General features: G+C 37.6%; 1 protein-coding gene across 1 annotated transcript; it reads left to right on the top strand.

Moving 5' to 3' along the window:
* Positions 1-4,264: 4,264 nt before the first annotated feature.
* LOC139710469 (RNA polymerase-associated protein RTF1 homolog) lies at positions 4,265-19,937 on the top strand. The gene is made up of 17 exons (XM_071622382.1): positions 4,265-4,583; positions 6,708-6,815; positions 7,392-7,515; positions 8,185-8,371; positions 9,255-9,460; positions 10,045-10,216; positions 10,835-10,918; positions 11,494-11,584; positions 13,020-13,102; positions 13,810-13,897; positions 15,114-15,221; positions 15,754-15,831; positions 16,658-16,779; positions 17,294-17,429; positions 18,361-18,471; positions 18,871-19,000; positions 19,657-19,937. The coding sequence occupies exons 1-17, from the start codon at positions 4,500-4,502 to the stop codon at positions 19,764-19,766; spliced, it is 2,022 nt and encodes a 673-aa protein (XP_071478483.1). The 5' UTR covers positions 4,265-4,499; the 3' UTR covers positions 19,767-19,937.
* Positions 19,938-21,172: the final 1,235 nt, after the last annotated feature.

Genomic DNA, 21,172 nt, shown 5'->3' with positions numbered 1-21,172 from the left:
AACCAATTTGGTCTCGTTTTTATATCCCTATTATACTTCTGAATCGAAACTAACCGCTATACAAAGAAGAGCACTGTCTTCTGTATGTCCACTATTGTGTTCTGTTGTAAACGCGGTGCGCTTAGTCTTTATTCAAGGCAGGAAGGGAATATCCAAAGGGTTATGACGTCCACAGCCGTCACGCGGTGCGCTTAATCTTTATTCAAGACGGCGAAGGGAATATCCCAAGCTTATGATACAGTGTACATATCCCTTTATCTAAAAACAACAACAACAAAAGAAGCAATTCCTCGTGAATTTGCTGTATTTTTCAATTATTCATCATTTTCCGGTGAAAACGCTACGGTGACAACGCTAATACCACGCCAATGTCGCTTTATTTCCATCCAACAATGCCAGATAATGCAAAAAACAATATACTGGTACACTACAATACATTATGATAAACAATATTGTAAATGAACAGAGTGATTTTTGTTTAAAACTGATGTATTTGTTGAGAGGGTAGTATAAAAACAGTGTAGATAATCCCTTTTATTAGGAACTTTGGATATGATAACAGTACATTGTCTTGTTTTGTTTACCAGAATATTGTTGTTAATCAGGCAAAAAACAAAAACAAAACAAAAAACACACAGACACGGAAACAATTGTCACAAGATAAATTTATTAGTCCATGGCCAAGACCCAAAAAATGGGTTATTGGTATTACACCTGAGGTGGCAAGTTCTAGTTGTGCATTTGGAATGATGGCATCTAAGGATTATATTTTGCTATGATAGCATTTCCAGAGTAGTAGCTTAGTCATAGATTTCAGCCATTAACCCGATCAAGACCAAATATTTTTTGACGCTCTTTGACCAAAGACAGGCAGAGTGTGACCTTTGGTAATTTCAAGGTTTTTAAACCAATTGCTCTGAAATTTGGCACATATATTCAGCATAATAATGATGCTCTAAAAAGTGACACCATCAAAATTTCACCGCTTATATCAAAACAGAAGCACAGTGAAATGTAACAACTCACCTTGATCTTCGGGACGACTTCTATTCGTATACTTCCAGCTGGTGATGGAGTTGCGTGGCATCAGATCTCTCTTTCTTTCTTCTCACCCCCTTCTTTTGTCTCTTTGACCTTCATTGTCCTGTCAATGTGTTCTTAATTTCTGCTACAATACTGCGTCTTTACATTATGTGACAATATTGTTTCCGTGTCTGTGTGTGTGTGGTTTTTTGTTTTTTGGGTTTTTTTTTGCCTGATTAACAACAATATTCTGGTAAACACTGCTAAAAACAGTTTGTTTTTAGATAAAGAAATAAAACATTGTATCATAAGCTTTGGATATTCTCTTCGCCGTCTTGAATGAAGACTAAACGCTGTGTAAGCTTGGTTTAAAGATTACTTGCAAAATAGACAGCAATGTGTAACGGTAAATGGAGTTAAATCACAGTCGAGGCAAGTAACATGTGGTGTTCCACAGGGCTCAGTCTTAGGCCCTTTATTGTTCCTTATTTATATTAATGACATTATCAATTCATCTAGCTTGTTTACTTATTCGCTTTTTGCAGATGACACTTGCTTACTTGCCCACCACAACTATTTGTTACCCTTAATAAACTCTGTAAATGATGAAATTGGTAATATATTTGAATGGTTTTGTTGTAATAAACTATTATTGAATACTAGCAAATCTCAATATGTTGTATTTAGATTAAGAGGGAAAAGAATCCAAAATGACATTGTTCCACTTGTTATAGGCGGTAACCAGCTTGATCGAAGCCAAAATGTACGATTCCTAGGCGTTATAGTCGATGAATATTTATCGTGGAAAGACCACGTCAGTTACGTCTGTACTAAAGTTTCTCGTAGTGTTGGTATCATATCCAAGTTTCGTCTCTATTTACCAAAAGAAACCTTAATTACTCTGTATAATGCCATAGTTATGCCTCATTTAATGTACTGTAATGTAGCTTGGGGAAATACTTATAAGACTCATATAGATAAGTTGATTGTTCTTCAGAAAAAAGCTGTAAGGTATATTACAAATTCAAACTTTAGAAGTCCAAGTTTGCCATTGTTTATTCAACTTCATATTTTGCCATTTGAAAAATTAGTTATCTTGAGTTGCTTGATTTTTATATTTAAGACACAAGGTGATCCGAAATCTTTCATGAAGGATGCGTTTGTGTTAAATTCTACCGTTCATGCTTATAATACGCGTAAAAGTAATCTCATTCGTCAACCCTTTGCAAGAACTCAAACTGCCCAAAATTCATTTGTATATGTTTGTATTAGAGAATGGAATAATTTGCCATTGAGAATTAGGTCAGCCTCATCACTATCCAACTTTAAACGTACATGTCGCATTTATCTTGAGGGAAATCTGTAAAACAAGAATGATCAGGGAAGCTGAATTTAAAAGTATAGTAAAATAGAAAGTATCTTTCTGCAATTTCATGTAAATTATATGTGTGTGCATGAGAGTTTTTGTGACACGTGTTTGTATGATTGAATGTGTGTGTGTGCGCGTGTGTGTGTGTGTGTGCTTGTGTTGCATCTGTCCTATGTAAATATGTTACTATTGTACTTCTTGTTAATATGTTTAAAACTTTAGTATGTTTTGCTTTGTTTTATATGTTTATCCGGGACCCCTTTTTTACAAGCTCTGCTTCTTTTGGGGTCCCAAACCATTCATTATTCTTAATGCTGTATCCTTTTGTAAAATGTCAAATGTTTAATGAATTGGTTAAATAAACTTGAAACTTGAAACTTGAAACTTGACATCATAACCCTTTGGATATTTCCTTCGCTGCCTTGAATAAAGACCAAGCGCACCGCGTTTACAAAATACAGAAAAAATGGCGTAAATATTCATGAATGAATGATACACGCCTCAAATTTAGAATGATAACAACAACAACAAGCGCACCGCGTTTGAGTTTTGTTTGATTTAGATTTGCACACTGCACACCGGGACGTTTGCTTATTACATAATGAAAAATTATGAATTATTTGTAAATTAAGTGTTTATTTAATGGAAAGTGCGTATGAAATAATCATTTTTGATGTTTATATATCGCATTCGGGAGTCTGCTTGTGCACCATTTAATTATTATATGCGTTGGGCATCCAGAGGGTCTTGAGTGCGGTAAATGAGGGATCTAGGTTTGCAGTACGGTGTGCGCGACTGAGAAGCCTGCTCAATGTAACGAGCCGGGGGCATTTCATGAAGCGTTTGGTCGGATATTTTTCTGACAAACTGTTACAAGCTACTGAAATCCTTGCATCTGATTGGTTAAGAGCAAATTTGTCCGACAACTTTGTTGGACAAAATGTTTCATGAAATGCCCCCCTGAGTTTGCCATCAGCATGCACCAGGGGGTGTTTCATCAACGTTTGTCGGCGCTGACAACTTGAATCACCATAGTAACAGTCAGTGACCAGAGCATCTCAGCCAATCAAAACCAAGGATTTTGCTGAAATTGGTCGGTGCCGACAGTTGTCGGCGCTGACAAGCGTTGATGAAACACCCCCCCCCCCCCCGAACTTATTTGCCCCAACCGTGTAACAGCAGACAACGCGCATAAAAATAATTGTAAAAAGTTTATTTTTTAAGAAATTAATCATATGTAAAGTAATCATATTATAAAGAGAAACGCGTAAATATTGAATGACGCGCCTCAAATACAAAAACAACAAACAACAGGACACCTGTGGACATTCAGAAGACAGCTGCTCTTCTTTGTTAGCGGTTAGTTTCGATTCAGAAGTATAGGGATATAACAACGAGACCAAATTGGTTAAAAATTAATTTTTAATGAGTAATTTGGAAATGCTATCATAGCTTGATAAGCATATCTACAATGCCCGACAAACAAAATGACACCAGAAAGGTTCTGCCACCTCAGGTGGTACCAATATCTGGCCTGGCCGCGGCCTGGCCCATGGACTACTCAGTACGAGTACTAAGTAGTTTAGTGACAAAATTCTGCGGGGCGGCCGCCGTGCACCCGTCCGTCCGTCGGTGCGTGTACGCGCGTGCTCTGTCTTCCTTGTGTTTCGAGAGCCAGCCAGAGAGACTAGTACAGTACCACTGCACTGAGGAGAGGAATAAAGTAATGAGTGCTTATTGCACATGCATGATGCAGCGAGCGAGCGTAGATGTAGTCGCTCGTAATTCGTAGAGCATGCAGTGTGTGTGTTGTAAAAGCGAATAACGTAACGTGAGCGCAGTGCACAGCACGCAGTAGTGCGGATCCCTCTACCAGATCGAAGGTATTCTGACGGGGGATCTGTTGTAAAGCAACCACTGAAGTCAGTCTTTCAACAATTATTTCATCTATCTAGCCTGCAACTTATGTGGAGACCGGTTTGCCCAATTCTATATCTTCACATCATTCGTTTGATGCCTAATCTACCCTTGCTTGCTGGGGGAGCCGGAGCTTTCGTGCCAGTGACAGTGTGCCCACCAGCTAGCTAGCGTTGTGAATACAGCAGCCATGTCAAAACGAAAGAAGCCTCGCGCAGTGATAAATTCAGACAGTTCTGCTTCGGATAATGAATCAGATCTTGATTCGGAAGAGGTACGTGAAGAGTCAGACTTGTATACCATCTAACTGTTAGTGTTAGAACTCTATATTCTGATGTCACAACAGATGGTCTAGACTCTAACTACAACTGTAACTAGAAGTTAGAACCTTTTAGAAATCATGGTAACGTAGACCTCCCCAAAAGTGGCACTGACAGAGACTCAGAATAATCAGCAAGTTGATTGTGGTCACTAGACACTATCATCAATCATGGAAATAGAAAAATTCTATGTATTCAACCAGCATGTCTTTGTTTCTGTTTTTCAGTTACAAATGTAAACCTCTCACTTGTGTCATGTACCAATGCAATACTGTAAAAGTGGATATTTTCGTGCGACTAATTTTTCACGCTTGGCCGGGCAAGAAGAGTTTCGCATGTTTTTGATTCCGCGGAATTAAGACATCACGCACAGGAACGTATGGCAAGCAAAATATTCACGTGCTTTTATTTTCATGCTAGTTTCTGGTTGCGCGAAATCCGCGAAAATTTCCAGTTTTACAGTAGTACCATGATGATTGATATGGTTGGGGTGGTCGCACTTAATGCCACCTGAATATGATGACGATGATTACTACATCTAGTCTATATTTAAAGCCTAAAAAAAGGACATTTAAAAATTGGCTAGGCCTTGCCATTGCGTGGCTGCTAAAAACTCTAAATTTACTAGGTATTGATACAATACAAGAAAACACTCAGCACAGACCTATGACATGCAGTTCATTTAATTTATGTATGTAGAAACATCTACAGCCTACAGGTATGGTATTACCGGACAGCATGAGCATGGTAATTCTGAACGCTCGTGTCTGTGCGTACCGTACTAATGTCTAGCAAAGTAATGAGTATACTCGAGTAATGACATTCAATACGCATGGGACTTCTGTCTTCATAGACTAGCTTCACAGAGCGTAACTATACACAGCCCAGTCGCTGTACATGGTACACATACGCATAGCGTAGTAACAGCGTCTGGTCGGGCTACACAGAGCGATGCATGGGCTGAAATCACAACAACAAAAAAGTGACACAAAAATGTAGAAATGCTCAGAAATTCCCATTTTACCTCAGATTTAGAAGAAGATAGCGATTTTTCACAAGATTTTATCACACGAGTTGTTTATTTCCATTCACTCACATGAATTTGAATTTACCTGCCTGTCAGGTCAAACAAGTAACAAGTACACGTCTAGAACAAGTGCATGCAAACCCTTGCTTGTATAGCAAGCATCAAAGGGTACTTGAGCACTAAAACTGGTCTAACCGTACTTGGATGTGAATTTTGCACATCGCAGGTATATTTGTGGTGGTAGAATCATGTTTTTTTTTCTCTTTCTCTTGATGAAAGATGTGCAATTTCCATGAAAAAGTAGATGGAATCTGTCAGTAATATGATTCTCTTCTGTTCACTGAAAGTGTCAATGTTTATGTTAAAGGTGCATAGTCCCGGTAGTGTAGAGGGCGCTGTTGATGATACTGCCGATCACCGTTAGCATTAATACAAAGATTACCGAAGTTGGGCTGTCATCAAGAGTAAAGTGCGTAGGTGTTGCTAAGTAACGTTGCCTTCCTTGTCTTCTCTGCGCATCGTGCAGTCTGTAAATGCCAGGGTGTGTGCATATGTGCTTGTTATTATGTCATCACAAAAGAAGTTGGCTATAGATAAAGCGGTCATCCGTTTCAGCCGAATCATGAGCTGAACTTTGATCGGACCACTAACTACAGTGAATTGGACTTCTTCGGACTTGGGGAAGTGTGCCACAGCGTAAGCGCTACAGAGGAGTCAATAGCGTAGGTCTCTATAGGAAACTTGCGCCGTGCGCTCGCGTACGCATTTGACTGTAACACCGCGACCATGCATTTTTAATACTGAGATGATATAATGTTGACAAATTATTTTGTTTCCAAAGAAGATATGTTGTGTCGGTAATCACAACTTTTATTGAAGCTGGTATGCATCTTGTATTTGACAATCAAAATCTGTTCATCATGATGGAAATCACTCATTGTGACTACAATGTGTGCAGTATTCCAGTGAGCCTTCATACATGTACCTCTTTGGAAGCAGAAATGTCTAGTAGTATGAAAGTGTGGATTGTTCTCTTTTTTCCTTTCTTTAGGAACTGAAAACACTTGCAAAGAGGAAGAAGGTAGAGCCTGAGCCAGCTAAAGAATCCACATCCCAGAGGAGTAATTCAGAATCAGAAACTTCTGAGAGTGATGATGATGTGAGTAGATTTTGTTATGAATGCACATGTGTCTTTATTACCACGTGGAATCATGTGATTTCATGATATAATGCTCTACATATTAATTCATATTTTCCATGTTCAGATGATATAATACTGTGACCTGTGTCTGAACACTTTACTAATTGCAAAGGAGTCATAAGGACTTCAAAACAACTGCCAATCTGTGAGATAGTATGTGGAACTGTTGTAGTATTACAATGACAAGCAATGCTCTGTACATGTACTGTATCCATTTAAATGCATTTTTCTGCTTTATCACTTTAAGAATCAACAACTGAAACATAAAAAGGACACTAATGTCTTGATTTGGATTGGGAGATTTTATCATAATCCATCAACCCTACATGCAATAATGTGTCATGTGAAAGTTGCATAATCTTGTAGTGTGGTTGTACATATCTATCAATATCTGTTCCAGTTTTTGTGACAGTTGTCCCATAGTTCATACAGTTTCTGACATTGTACATTGCTCTAGAAGCTTATTTTGATATTGGATATTATTTGGTGTGTGTTTTTACGCGAACGATCCATTTGTACTTTCTCCTTCAACAGTGGACTCTAGGTGGTAACAAAAAGAAATCAAGAATTAAAAAGAATCCTAAAAAGAAGGTGGCACGGTCAGCATCAGATGGCTCAGGAGTCATTAGTGATTCTGACAAGTCATCACTTGAAGAGGGTAAGTCAATGATGGTTTATTCACTGATATCATGACTTGTTTCCTTGAAATACAGTGTACATGGAAACTGGAGCAAAGTGTAGTTAGGAGTTTGTTTAGAAGATTGCATTTGAGCAGCTAATTTGTGTCCTTTTTGTGCATAGTTTTCTATGACTTGTAACATGTGTATTGGATATGAGATTAAACAAAGAAGCTTTGCTGCTGTACTTGTCAACACAAGCACTGCATCAAATTTGTTGATCTGTCAAGAATCACCAACTTGTCTCAGTCAAGAATGTGTGTTCAAAACTTCATTCTGGGTTTCTTGCTCAGGTTTTTGCTCAGACATGGCCATGTACAACCTAAAATGGAATTCTTTGGAAAATGACAAAGTGCTGTTTTCCAAAGAATTCAATTTAAGATTGTACATGGCTGTGTTTCAGCAGTTTAAGATTAGAATGGTGATAATCATGTTATTTCTGATTTATAAGAAGGACATTCTTTTGCATTAATTCATGGAGGTTTATGCATCTATCCAACGTGCGTTTTAATTACCGGTAAGTATTCCCTTTGTGTGAGAATGCTGTTAGTATTCATTATAGTGCAGATGGTGCAGTAATTGATTCATTTCAAATTATTGTTCCCTGTTGTTCAAAATTGTTAATGTTGCATTATACCTTCTTCACCTAGGTGAAGTATCTGATTCTGACAGCGATGATTCCGATTCCGGTTCTGATGATGGAAAGTTCTTTGATGGCTACGATGAGAACTTCATCGGAGATGAAGAGGACAGGGCTATGCTGGAGAAGATGACAGAAAAGGAGAGAGAACAGGTCATCTACAATAGATCCGAAAAGAGAGATGCCCTCAAGACAAGGTGAGGCAGCTATCTTCCGTGACTGTTTTGTGAGTGTGGCTGTGTATCATGTTGTATTGCCTGCATTATATATTTCTTCAGTTATTGTTTATGTCCTTTCTACCTGTAAAGCTGTTTGCACAATTATTAGGTGAAGAATTTCAATGCAGAGAAAAAGTCCATTCATAGGGATATAAACTGAGAGTAACAGATATACAAATATTTCAATAAGTCTTGAAAAGTGATGAAAAAATTACAAGTCAGTTTAAGGGACATTGATTTTTCTTCACCATGCTACTTCTTATTTGCCTCGTACCAAGATTTCAAGACATGTGTTTTCTTGAATTGTGTAATATTTTAGAATAAAAGCAATATAGAGTACCTACCTAATAAGGCACCTCTTGTGAGCATTGTGAACATTCCAGTGGTTACACCTCTGTAGACATTTGTCTAGTATGCTGTATTGTTTATATTTTGATTTAGAATATCTTGTCTTATCAGATTAATTTTCCTTTTCTTTTTTTTTCTTCAGCATCAAGGTGATTTCTTTCATAATTATGACAAGAAATTGACGCTATCAATGACAAGTGTAGTTCTTCTTTGTAGTCGTACCAAAAGAATATTTCTGTGAGTATAAAAGTAACAGATTTGTTTTGTATGATTCAGTATGTTTACAAGGTAACAGAGAATAGCAAAAAAAATGAGAGCATAAAAGTGAGCATTTATTGTAAGTTGAAAAAGGGATGATAATTGTGACAAGTTGGAATTAGCCTCAGAGAAATTGAGAGAATTGTAAAAGTGTCTTTTTTTTTTAAAGTAAGAGTGTATCTGTATCATGGAAATGAAATTAACTGTTATACTTCAGCTGCACAACTGTACCCAAAACATTTTCTTCATGTTTCAGGCATGAGATTGAGAGGAAACTGAAGAAAGAAAAGAAGGAGAGGAAAAAGAAAAAGCGGGAAGAAATGGCAAAGGCAAACAGCCTCAATCTGTCAGCCAGAGAGAACCGCAGCAAGGAGAGAAGGCAAACTATTGAGACCAAGAATGACAAGAAAGCAAGAGCCATGGAGGACCTGAAAGCCCAGCGAGAGAAGAAAAAGAGAACTGGTGATTATTTCTTATGCCTTTATATTCATTCTTATCGAGTACGCACCAGAATCTAATGAGTCTGGAAGTTGTTACATGACACAATAATAGTGGTAGTAGTAGTATAGTAATAATGGTAATGATAATGTTAAGTAAATGAATTAAAGATAACAAAATGCAGCATTTAAAAGGTTGATTGTAAACTGTAGGGAAATACATACAGCAATGAAAAAGAAAAATTGCATTCTGTTATGTGTTCAATGTCTTGTGCCACATTACTTGGGAACAGGTTGTTTGCCATTTGTTATTAGATTTATACAGGGGTGCCAAAAATTTGTTGAGAGAGGTGTCACCATAATATGAACAAACATGTCAAAGAAATGTCTTAAAATATATGAGCAGCATACCTTTTTTCTTTGCCAAGAACACTCTTCAGTTACTAATCGTGAAACTGTTATGTAATAACATTGAGTTTCAGTAAATGCTCTCTTCAAGTTTGTGATAACACTATCTCCATCATCAGCTTCTAATTTGCAGATGAAAATAGCAATATTCCACAATGCTTTGTTTTTAATGCTGGATATCTGTTTGACTTTCCTTGACAGTTGAGAATGCCCCATCAAAGAAGGAGCTGTTGAAGGCAAGTGATGTGTATACAGACGATGAGGATGAGGATGATGAGGAAGAGGAGAAGCAGGAGGATGAGAAAGAGGAGCAGCGATCCACTGACCAGAGCGAAGCGTCCGAGTCCGAAGCCTCAGGATCAGAGAGAGAAGAGTATGCTCTCTTTTATCATTGACCTCAGCTTTAATGAATCAAGAACTACTGTAGGAGCATTCTGTAGTTGAACTTTTCAAGGAATGTATTTATATATTTGCCTCAGCCAAGGAAGTTATGTTTTTGTTGCTGTTGGTTTGTCTTTCTGTCAGTTTGTTTGTTTGTTTGCAAAATACTTCAAAAAGTTAACTGAAGAACTGATTTGGATGATATTTGGAGGAAAATTTGATAATGATGTAAGAAACAGATGAATAAGTTTTGGTAGTGATGCAATGCACTGTCTGGATTCAGGATTTGTTTGTTTGTTTGTTTGTTTTGTTTGTTTGTTTGTTTGTTTGTTTTGAAAGAATTTTTATCATTGGGGAAAAAGAGCCAACAAACAGGGAATTCAAGCTGTGTGTATTTGAGGTATGCTTTATGCACAGCAAGAAGCTAAGGTAGATAGACTTCTGAGACACTAGAAATTATTCTTTATTATTGGGAAATTAAGCCATTTTTAGCATATGTCTGTATGTGTGGAAATGACCTGTTTGGCGGAGGTCTGTGTTCTCGGAGTGATGTTCTATTAATTGCATGATATGTACTGATTTTCTTCTATGTCAATATGGTTGGTTTCAGGGAAGAAGAAGAGCAGATGACAATGTACGTTTCAACCAAGGAGGAACTCAACCGAATCAGACTTTCAAGAAACAAGTTGGAAAAGTAAGTCTAATATTAGAGTTTGTGAATACCAACAAGTCCATTTACAGTCATTCAAGCAGAGAAGTGAGAGCCTTTGATAATGTGATTCAATGTTATTGACTCTCAACTGGACATTTATGGGACTGAATTTCTTGTATGGCTCACTGTCGGCCTTAGTGTTGCTCATGTTGTTGTCATTCTGCTACTCAGACTGGAAATCTTTGATCATGTAGAACCTTTCTCCTCTACCCTATCCCCCTAAAAAGGGAAGAAGAATACCTGTGCACAACTAACCTCTTAACCATATTCTTTCAAACAGATGTACAGTTATAACATTGTATTCTGGATTTTGTTGTTACTTCCTACAGGGACTTTAAAGGGAAGTTTCTTCTTAACTTATTCTGTTCATCTATTTGTGATTTTTCCTTCTTTTTCAGTTTCATTCTTACATTATGCCAGCATCATGGTTAGATCAACGCATATACCGGTAGATATATTACATTTTCAAACAGTGCTCAGCACTTATTGATAACTCTCATATTATGCACATGACCCTCATAACCTGCATTTTAATTACGATTCCCCTTTTTCGACAGGTGGGTCCATATGCCCTTCTTCCACAACACAGTTGTAGGCTGCTTTGTACGGATTGGGATAGGGCACAATGCAGGAAGGCCTGTCTACCGGGTAAGCTGGAGACATCTGACAGTTACAATAAATGCAGCTTTTAGTGAGACTATCGTATTGGCCAGTGGCAGGGAAATGTCTCTATCTACATAGTCATGCAGCAAGTTAATCGGAGCGCCTTAGAAAATATTTCTAACAAATTACATAACAAATTGTAGTGCAGTACTCTCCGCATAATCAGGTGGGCTCGGGCAAAGCGTTTCTTACCCGATTAAGCGGAGTACCCGATTAACAGAAGAACACGTCTCATTCACATTTGAAACACACAATGTGCATGTACATGCATTGTACACTGTACCAAATACCTACACTGTATGCTTTACACGTGCGCTTGCACGGCACATTATATGTACATGTACCTTACACTTACTCAGTCAGGGACAATAATTTACACTCTTTTTTAAGGACAATTATGTCTTCAGAAAACTTTGTAGTTTTGACTATAGACTCCGCGCTAACACGCATGCGTTTTCCGAAACGAACAAGTCTCTTTGCGTGCATTAGTCACGTAGAACGTTGGGTTACTTTTCGAGAAGTGACTGGGGAAAAGTAGAATTATGGAGCTGGTGCATGGCCTGATTTTCGTTGCAAACATCTCGTATGGTGAGTGTTGTTGCGGAGCAAGGGTGGAGTGCAGATGTGTTCAACTCCTGTCTGTCTATGCAATTGTGAGTGCCAGCTACATGTGTGATGTTCGTTTACGTGTGGCAAGTCGGTATGTGTACATTGTGTTTTCATGTTTAATCACTCCCCAAATGATAGGTCTTCTTTGCAAATTAAGTAGAGAATGCGATTAGCCATGGAAAATTTGACATTCATGATTTCTTAAAGTGATATGTCTGCGATAAAATGTGGGTAAAAATTAGATTAGAAGAAAATTATTTACCCATTTATGCGGAGAGGCAACCTGATTATCAGGTAACTGGTAATTATAATGTGCATTGGAAGTGATTTTGACATTACTACCCAATTAAACGGAGTACCCGTTTAGGCGATACCCGATTGCGTGGAGAATACTGCAGCACTTGCTTGCAAATTCCAAGGTCACAAGTAAAACAATGTCTTCATGAGGGTGAATGAACCAAAGTTGCCAAACAGTTTATGTCCTCTATATGTTGCAGCAAGTAACTAGCAAAAATTCACATTGGTTCATGAGGACAGTACTTTCCTGCAGTATTTTGTGCCTCGTGAGAATCATACTGTGTTAACTTATGATACACAGTCCGAATGGTAGTTAACTTTGATAGAGTTAAACTCACTGATCAAATAAAAGCTAGCAAGGCACACATCTTGAACAGTGTTAAACAGATGGACAGTGAGTGGAATTGAAGTGGTGAAAGGCCACTTCACAATCTGTATCAGTGTCCAAGTATTAAGCAAGAGCATGTACAGAGTATAACTGCATGGTTATGTCATGTTCTGTGTACTGTTCTAGGTTGCAGAGATCATAGACGTTGTGGAGACAGCAAAGATCTATGCTATTGGTGGGACGCGGACAAACAAGGGTTTCAAATTGAGGTAAGATCATGTGTTACATTGTGTTGCCATTGGTTGATAGCATCTTGAGACGACCTTCTTCAGTGGCTTGTCTGCTCAGCATCTTCCAATATCAAGGCAGGGTTAATGAAGTCATGTACATACAGGGAATAGTGCTTACCCTCTACTTTACACATAAGTGACAGTAAGGTGATCACGAACCATCTCATTTCCTCCGTCAAGGAGGTTCTGTGTTTGCCGGTTTCGGTTTGTTTGTCAATTTTTTTGTTTGTTTGCATAATTACTCAAAGAGTTGTGAATGGATTTGAATGAAATTTTTAGGGAAAGTTGGTAATGACACAAGGAACAAGTGGTTAGATTTTGTGTAGTGATCCAGGTCACCATCTGGATCCAGATTTTTTTTTCTTTTTGTTAGAAATCACTATTTTGGTGGAGATTAGATGCTTGATGGAGGTCTGAGCTCTCCAAGTGCTTTCACAGTTAGAATTGAAGTTCTCTGTAGATTGTTATATTTCAAATAGCATATATTGGCCAACATCAAAAAGACCAATATGAAGGAGTCAAAGAGCTTTTCTGTTCTTTTAGTTGTGAGTATGAAAAGTTTAATGATAGATTGGAAATGGAGACTCTGAAATTAGACTGTAGGGTTAAGTAGCTTTCTCCACATTTCATACTACTGGGTAAACGATTTTGCATCTGTCGCTATAACTGCTTTGTTTTCAATGCAGATATGCTGCTCAGGAGCGTGTGTTCCGTTTGGAGTTTGTGTCAAACCAGGACTTCAGCGACACTGAATTTCAGAAGTGGCATGAAGATGTAAGTCATAGCATGCAAATCAGTTCTGTTTGCAATAACAAGTTAGATACTGTATGTGATGCTGCTGAAACATGTAGTGACATTGTATGCCGAGTTGCTGCATAGGAATACAAAAATTGTATATTTCATTACTCATTTTGAATCAGTGCATAGATGGTGTGGTCACATGTCGGTCTGTTGCCTACAGCATAACATATCATGGGTCTAAATGGATGGTATAGTACTGGTGGAGATGAGGATTGGTCTTTTTGCGAGATACCAAGAAACCACTTGAGAAATAGTTCAGCGCATACCATTCTAAGAAGACATCAAAGTTTATTTGATCAGTTTTGAAATGAAATATTATAGGATCACTCTGTTTTTGATATCTCAGCCATCCCAAAACCAATTTTCATCAAATAAAAATTGAATTCCTCTTGAAATTACATGCTCTTTCATATTTCATAAGAGGTTTCTTGATATCTCGTCCAAAAATGTTGGAAACCTGAAGTTAGGTCCCAACTAAAACTATATGATCCTTTTTTAAACTTGTTTTAGGATTGTGTGTCAATTTGTCTTAAAGGACAAGTTCACCTTCGTAGACATGAGGGTTGAGTGAATGCAGCAACATTAGTAGAACACATCAGTGAGAGTTTGAGCAAAATCGGACAGTCCGTTCAAAAGTTATGAATTTTTGAAGTTTCTGCTCAGTCACGGCTGGATGAAAAGACTACTATAGCTTGGATGTCACATGAGTACAACGATACAAAGAAAGAATAAAGAAAATTCAACATATTTCAATTTTTCTCGCATAACAAAAGAACACTCGACTTCTCCCTTTCAGAAGGCAGGGGGAATAATATTACCCTTAACATACGTCAGTAGCAAGTCAAAGAAATGTGCACTTTATTCGGAAAGTAAAATTTTGTGAAATTCTCTTTTTATTTTCCTTATATAGTTGTACGCATGTGACATCATACACTGTAGTAGTCTTCTCTTCCAGCAGTGACTGCGCAGATACTTAAAATATTCGTAACTTTTGAACGGATTGTCCAAATTTCGTCAAACTTTCACTGATGTGTTCTACTAATATTGCTGCATTCTCTCAATCCTTATGTATATGAAGGTGGACTTGTCCTTTAATATCTATTAAAATGTATAAATCTTGTGCTGTAATTCAGGCTATGAATTGTGAAATTTTAAAGGTATCTATGTCTTAATTCTTTTCCTATGTTAGATGATTAACGGTGACTTTGACCTGCCAACGATAAATGAAGTGGAGACCAAGGAGGCAGCAATCAAGAAAGCATTGAACTACAAGTACAAGGAAGAAGATATTGAGAAGGTATACAGCAATGTCAGAACAGTGAAAAGATTTTATAATGGCCATTCTGCTTTTCATCTATAATCACCAGGGTATTGGAGACTGAGGGAGGAGAAAGATACAGAAGTGTGACCCATTTTCATGTCTAAGGAATTGACTGTAATGAAGATGTGGATTGTTTTGTAATTGTAGCAACTTCTGAAAATCATATTTTGCTGTAATGCTCATGTTTCTGCCATGGTATTGATATTAAGCATTTTCAGCTTGTTTGGGAGGAATATTTAGAAGCAGGAGAATTATTTACTTCAAACAGACTTTTTCATGAGGTGTTAATCCTTGTAAAGTAGGATATATAGGATGATCCTGTGAGTCAAGAGAAATTAGTGAATCTCATCAATCTGCTTTTGAATAGTCAATAACCACTTTGTCACATTGCATGTTTCTTTGAATCAACTGTTAGTGAACCAAGTCAAAGTCATTCAATATTTGCGGTGTTTTGTAACATTTAGTGCTGGAAGTGCATTGATTATTCCGTCTGTTCAACTGTCAATAGATTGTTCTTGAGAAAGAACGGTTTCGGAAGAACCCACGGAACTATGCTATGAAGAAGACTGAACTCAAGAAAAGCAGGGTATGTACAGTGTGAAAACAAAGTATTTGCAGTTACCTTTTCCTGTGTGTGTGACAGTATAGTCTTGCTTAATCTGCATGCACGTTGAGACATGCAGTGTGTGTTTGCCTGTGCCATTTAGCATAATGATAAGAGCACTTGGCTTACTGTATACGCCATATTTTTCGTGAGTCTAAATTTTCGCGAATCAGGAATTCCTGACGACTTCGCGTGTGGTTAAATTCGCGATTGTGGAGTCCTGTACTGAACGGAGAAGTGTAAACATGTACATCACGTTCATATCGGGATCAAATTCAATATTTTCACATGTCTTTAATTTCGCAAATAGCACCTGACTCGCGCAAATTTGCGAAAATAAACCTCGCGAAATATTCGGCGTATACAGTACCTCATTCAGAAGGCAGAGGAGATATTGTTACCATTGACATATGTCGGTAACAACGGCAAGGAATGTGTATATTTTATAAAGAATGAAATTTTGTGGAGTACTCTGTATATTTTCTTTATATCGTTGTGCTACTGTAGGAATAAAAAAATCATAACTTTGCAGAATTCAGATTTTTTTTTTTCAGATTTCTTCAAATTCATAACTTCACTTATGTGATCTAGTAATGTTTCTGCATCAATGATACTCGATCCACATATATATTTGGATGTCATTCCCCTTTAAAGAGAATATAAATTTGAGGTTTTTCTGTAAGAACAAAAATAAAAAGAGTTTGTAATATGAACTGTGATAGAGGAGAGGCCAGCTTGTATCTATTTGTGTCACATTAGCCTGACTGAATGATAAACTAGTCACACATTGTACCATGTTAACCAATAGGACCAAGCTCTAGAGGAAGGTGATGAGGATAGGGCAAAGGGGCTTTCACAAAGGTTGATTGACCTGGAGGAGAGAGCAGAAGAGCTGGATCGTATCCGAAACAAGGAGGTCAATGCCATCACGTAAGTGGTAGCATCTTTATAGGGAACAGCACATACGCCTTCTCAATATATTCATTTTCATTTGCTTTTCATGTGCATTTCTTTGATTGGTGTGGCTCAGAAAGAAGCGTTATCTTTCTTGTCTCTCTCAATCAAAAGGTAATAGTGACACGAGGATATCATGCATTATCTCTGTCGTGTATATATGATTGTCCTTAATAACTTTTTGTGGATCGATGTGATACACTGCCAGATTGTTTGCAGTAGATTTCATCCAAATTTCATGTTTTGCTTTTGTGCTGTAAGTGAATATGGTAAAATGCAAAAATAGAGCATTGCTGAAAATGAGTTCAGCTTGATGTTTGCTAAGACCGAAATATGCTGTCAACTGTGTGGAGATCAAATCCAGTGGTATTGAATAATTTTTGGACTGATTGAACCAAATTTTGATCAGAGTGAATTGAGCAGGTGAAATTTTAGTGGCATTTCTGACATTGTAGGCATTGTTCATGTGTTTGTTTGTTTTTTTAAACAGATATATCAACCAAAGGAATAGGAACAGAAATATTACTGAGTCAGAGCTGGCCATGAAGGAAGAAATCAAAGAAATTGAGAATGCACCTCCGGATCCTTTCACTAGGAGACATTGTCGGCCGACGCTTGTCACCAAGGTAACATTACTTCAGAGAACGTCTTACAATTGTTCGTACACTGTGCCCACTGATCACCCAAGACCAAATATCTCCCATGTTGACTGTAGTAGTCCTTATTCACAATACAAAAGGTGAGGATTTTGACCAGCAGTTAGCTTATTGTAGGTAATTCCTGCACTTCTCATGAATGTTGTTGTAATTCTAATGCTTTTATATATGTCTTACTGTTTGTAATGCTGTCTTTTTCTGTTATATGTCAGTTTTTTTGTGGAAGTGTTGTATAAACCTCAATTTTAACTTGTAACATATTACCGGTACTCAATAGTTGATAATGAATTTGATGCAAGTTTAATTCTATGAATTTACATTCCGAGGGTGACAGTAGATTATTGAAAGTATTAAAAATATATATATGTATATAAAAGAAATCGAAGCTATGCTGTGATTACCCACAGCTTATTCTTGGTAGTTAATTGAGCTTAGAATTTGTACCTACTATCCCGATACCAGATTGTATCTGCAGATGAATTCTGGCAAAATTTTCACTGGCCAATCTAAGTAAAGTTGGGTACTGCCTCAAGAGAAAAATTGAATGAATTTCAGGCGTTCAATGAACATCACAACTATATATTATCCTATGATTAGCAAAACACTGATCGTGAAGTGAACTCTTATAGTATTTGGAGCAACTTTTGACAAGATATGGCCAGGCAGATAAGACACCTACCTAACAAAACAAATGAGTATGTCAAGCATGGAGAGGGCATTCCCCCCAATGCTGTAATGTCATGACTTAGGTCAAATAGGGAATTGATTTTACCAACCATGAACTTTAATTCTTTTTTTTTTTAATATATATAATCATATTCTATGCTGTAATGAGCAGGAGCATATAGGCTGATGGTATGTATTTTGTTACTGAAGAGATTATGATGATATTTTGTTGCAGGCTCGAGAGGAGAGCACCGAGGAGATTCTGCGGAAGCTTGAAGCTGAGAGGATGAAAAAGGAGAATGAAGAAAGACAAAAGCGAGAAGCGGAGGAGATCAAGAAGAGGGCGGTAAGATTTATTTCTTGCATTTTCCGAGAAGAAGAAAGTTTTAAAATTATAATTTGGTAGCTAATGATTGTAAACTCCTCAACTTCTAGAGAAACAGATAGAAGGGTAGATACGATGTGAAATGTTTTTAGATTTCAGACATTTATGTGTTTGTAACACAATCGTTGTACTAGAAAGTTGAAAACTTGTAAAAATGCTTCGTGACAGTTTGATAAGATATGCCCACCAATGTTAGGATTTGATGTTCATTTTGATAATGTGTGCTGCCACATTGGTCACATCAGCTCCTGGCTAACACTGTGCAATATTTGTAGAGATCAGGCTGATTTGCTTCCATATGAACTTGGAGAAAATCCTACAGTTAAAACTTAACTATGTCGATGTTCATTTCAATTTCAGGAGGAAGACATCATCGCTTCCCTGACCCAGGAAGCTGTTCCTGCAAAGGTCACAGATAGGAAGGTCTCCGAGGATCTCTTTCAAGCTCATGACTTTGACATCAAAATCGATCTTGATGTCCCACTTGCAGGTCAGTTAAATCAGAGCTGAAAGTATTCACTTCATCTGAGTCACATCTTGAATAACTAATTGTTGATAATGCTCTAGCATAGTTGATAATTTGGAGTGGTTATATGTTGCAAAATGTTTGTCATAGTTCTGGAATGAACTACAGATGTATATTTCTCATTGTTATAGCTACAATATTGTAATCCATTATACTCATAATTAAATATGTGGATTGTATTCGATTGAAACACTGCTACAATTAATAGCACTTGCCTAGATTTAACAGAGGTGATTCGCTTCATCTCTTTCAGATAGAGCATGTATCAGAGTAACAAGAAACATTAAAAGCAGTAAGGAATTAAATTGTCATATGCACACACATATGCAAAATGAAACTCCGCTTTGAATCTAATTATGTGGATATATAGCCAAAATACAATTTTGATTTAAGAAAATGTAGTGAAACCACTATGCTCATTCATAGTGATAACGACATCAATGCTGTAGATTTCAGTGGTAAGTGTATTTGGCAGGAGGCATACTGTTTTGCAAAGAAACAAACAAACAAAAACAAAACAAAAACAAAAACAAATGAGGAGTAATCTTTACATGTTGGTGTTAGTACATAAGGACATCGCTGAAAATGTTCACTGTTTCCACCTCTGCCCTGCTGCCCAGAATCCCGTCCCATCGCAGTCAACACCAGCCTGTCAGACAGAGGCGGTGAAGGTGCACCAAGGCGGTCCCTCAACCTTGATGAGTACAAGAAGATGAGAGGGCTCATCTAGCATGAAGCTGTCAGGAGGATGTCAGGAGAGGAAGGCATCCTACAAGTTGTTTGTCTAGAGAGAGATGAAGCCAATACAAGGAGAGGCAGCTAGAGACTGATTATTTGTGCTGTTGGATGTCACAAGATGTCATCTTCCTTCGTTACCTGGCAACCTCTTATCATCTTAACCACTGATCCACCTCAATTCAGTGGGATTCTGTGTTACAGGATCCTCCATTAAGACATTTTGATGTTGGTGATCCCCTCACTGACAAGAGGATGATGGCTGGAATACATGCAAGGGGTAGCATGTAAGGCTTGTGTATGAAAAGGGGTGCTGACTGAAGTAGTCAAAATGTCTAGATTTTTGTATGTGAAATGGTGTGCATAAAGCCAAGTACAAGTACACTCCTCAAGCTGTAGGAAAGAACCATGCAAAATCTGATGCCATAGTAATACCTGTACCATGGAATGTGAAGGTCTATGTGAATGGTGCTGTGTTCTTGCAGTGGAAGCAGAGAATTGAAAGTAGTGTTGGTGCCAATTCACTCTGTTCTCTGTATCAGTTTGTGTACAAAGTTCTAACAGGCTATCCTAACGGGCTATTCAGGACTCCTTTAAAGTGGAAAGCTTGTTTACGCTTGTCTTTATTCGCAGTAGCCATGCAAATTTACATGGTGATCGTGCTTTAATAGGAAAAATACTTTATGGCTTCATGGCTGTGAAGAAAAAGCTACATAAGCCGATTGTATCAAATGTCCTATATGTTCTGTCTTTAAGGCTAATTTTTATTAAATCCTTTTAGTATCTGACATAACTCACTGAAAATGTACTGATGGTCTAGAATTCTGTTTCCTTCACACAGTATGTTCAACTGATAGCATCTTTTGATTTTACCATTGAAAGGTTAGTTGTGATTTTGGTACACACCATCAAATATATGAGATAAAGTGATTTAAATGCAAGAATAGTCTCGGGTTGATGCTCATGTCGATCAGCATAAGTATTTTGGAAAAGATTGTTGTATGCATCATTCATAGCTTTGTCTACTCTATGGTCAATATGTATGAAAGCATGCACTTTGACTTGGGACTAACATGTGTTGACAGGCTCTCTAAATGTCTGAGCTCAAATATTGTTGAAAAAGACACTTTTCCCAGCCCTTTATTAACCAATCAAGATCAAATTGTAGTACTAAATCAAAAAGACTTGACTGTGGTGATGTGATCTGTTGGTTGAGTGGTTCTCAGGCTGGTCTTCAGGCCTTGGCCATGAAACTTGTCTTAGATAGTTACCTCCTCTCTCAAAACATGTGGTAGAAATTGGAAGTGGCTGGCATGTGGATGATCATTGATGATATTAGCACCACCATGAGAACAGGCAAGGGATACAGCCAGTGCAGTTGGGTTGTTGCCCATTGCCTTG

This window comes from Diadema antillarum, unplaced genomic scaffold (genome assembly GCF_040938485.1).
Source record: "Diadema antillarum isolate AM-2024a unplaced genomic scaffold, OU_Dant_1.0 seq00001536_RagTag, whole genome shotgun sequence".
NCBI classification, from domain to species: domain Eukaryota; kingdom Metazoa; phylum Echinodermata; class Echinoidea; order Diadematoida; family Diadematidae; genus Diadema; species Diadema antillarum.
This window is presented reverse-complemented; position numbering and strand designations above follow the sequence as displayed.

Bases quoted from the DNA above. Each gene is read 5' to 3' on its own strand.
- LOC139710469 (XM_071622382.1), top strand. From the start codon at position 4,500: ATGTCAAAACGAAAGAAGCCTCGCGCAGTGATAAATTCAGACAGTTCT. The intron at 9,461-10,044 runs GTGATTATTTCT...TTTCCTTGACAG, and splicing joins AGAGAAGAAAAAGAGAACTG to TTGAGAATGCCCCATCAAAG. The intron at 11,585-13,019 runs GTAAGCTGGAGA...GTACTGTTCTAG, and splicing joins CAGGAAGGCCTGTCTACCGG to GTTGCAGAGATCATAGACGT.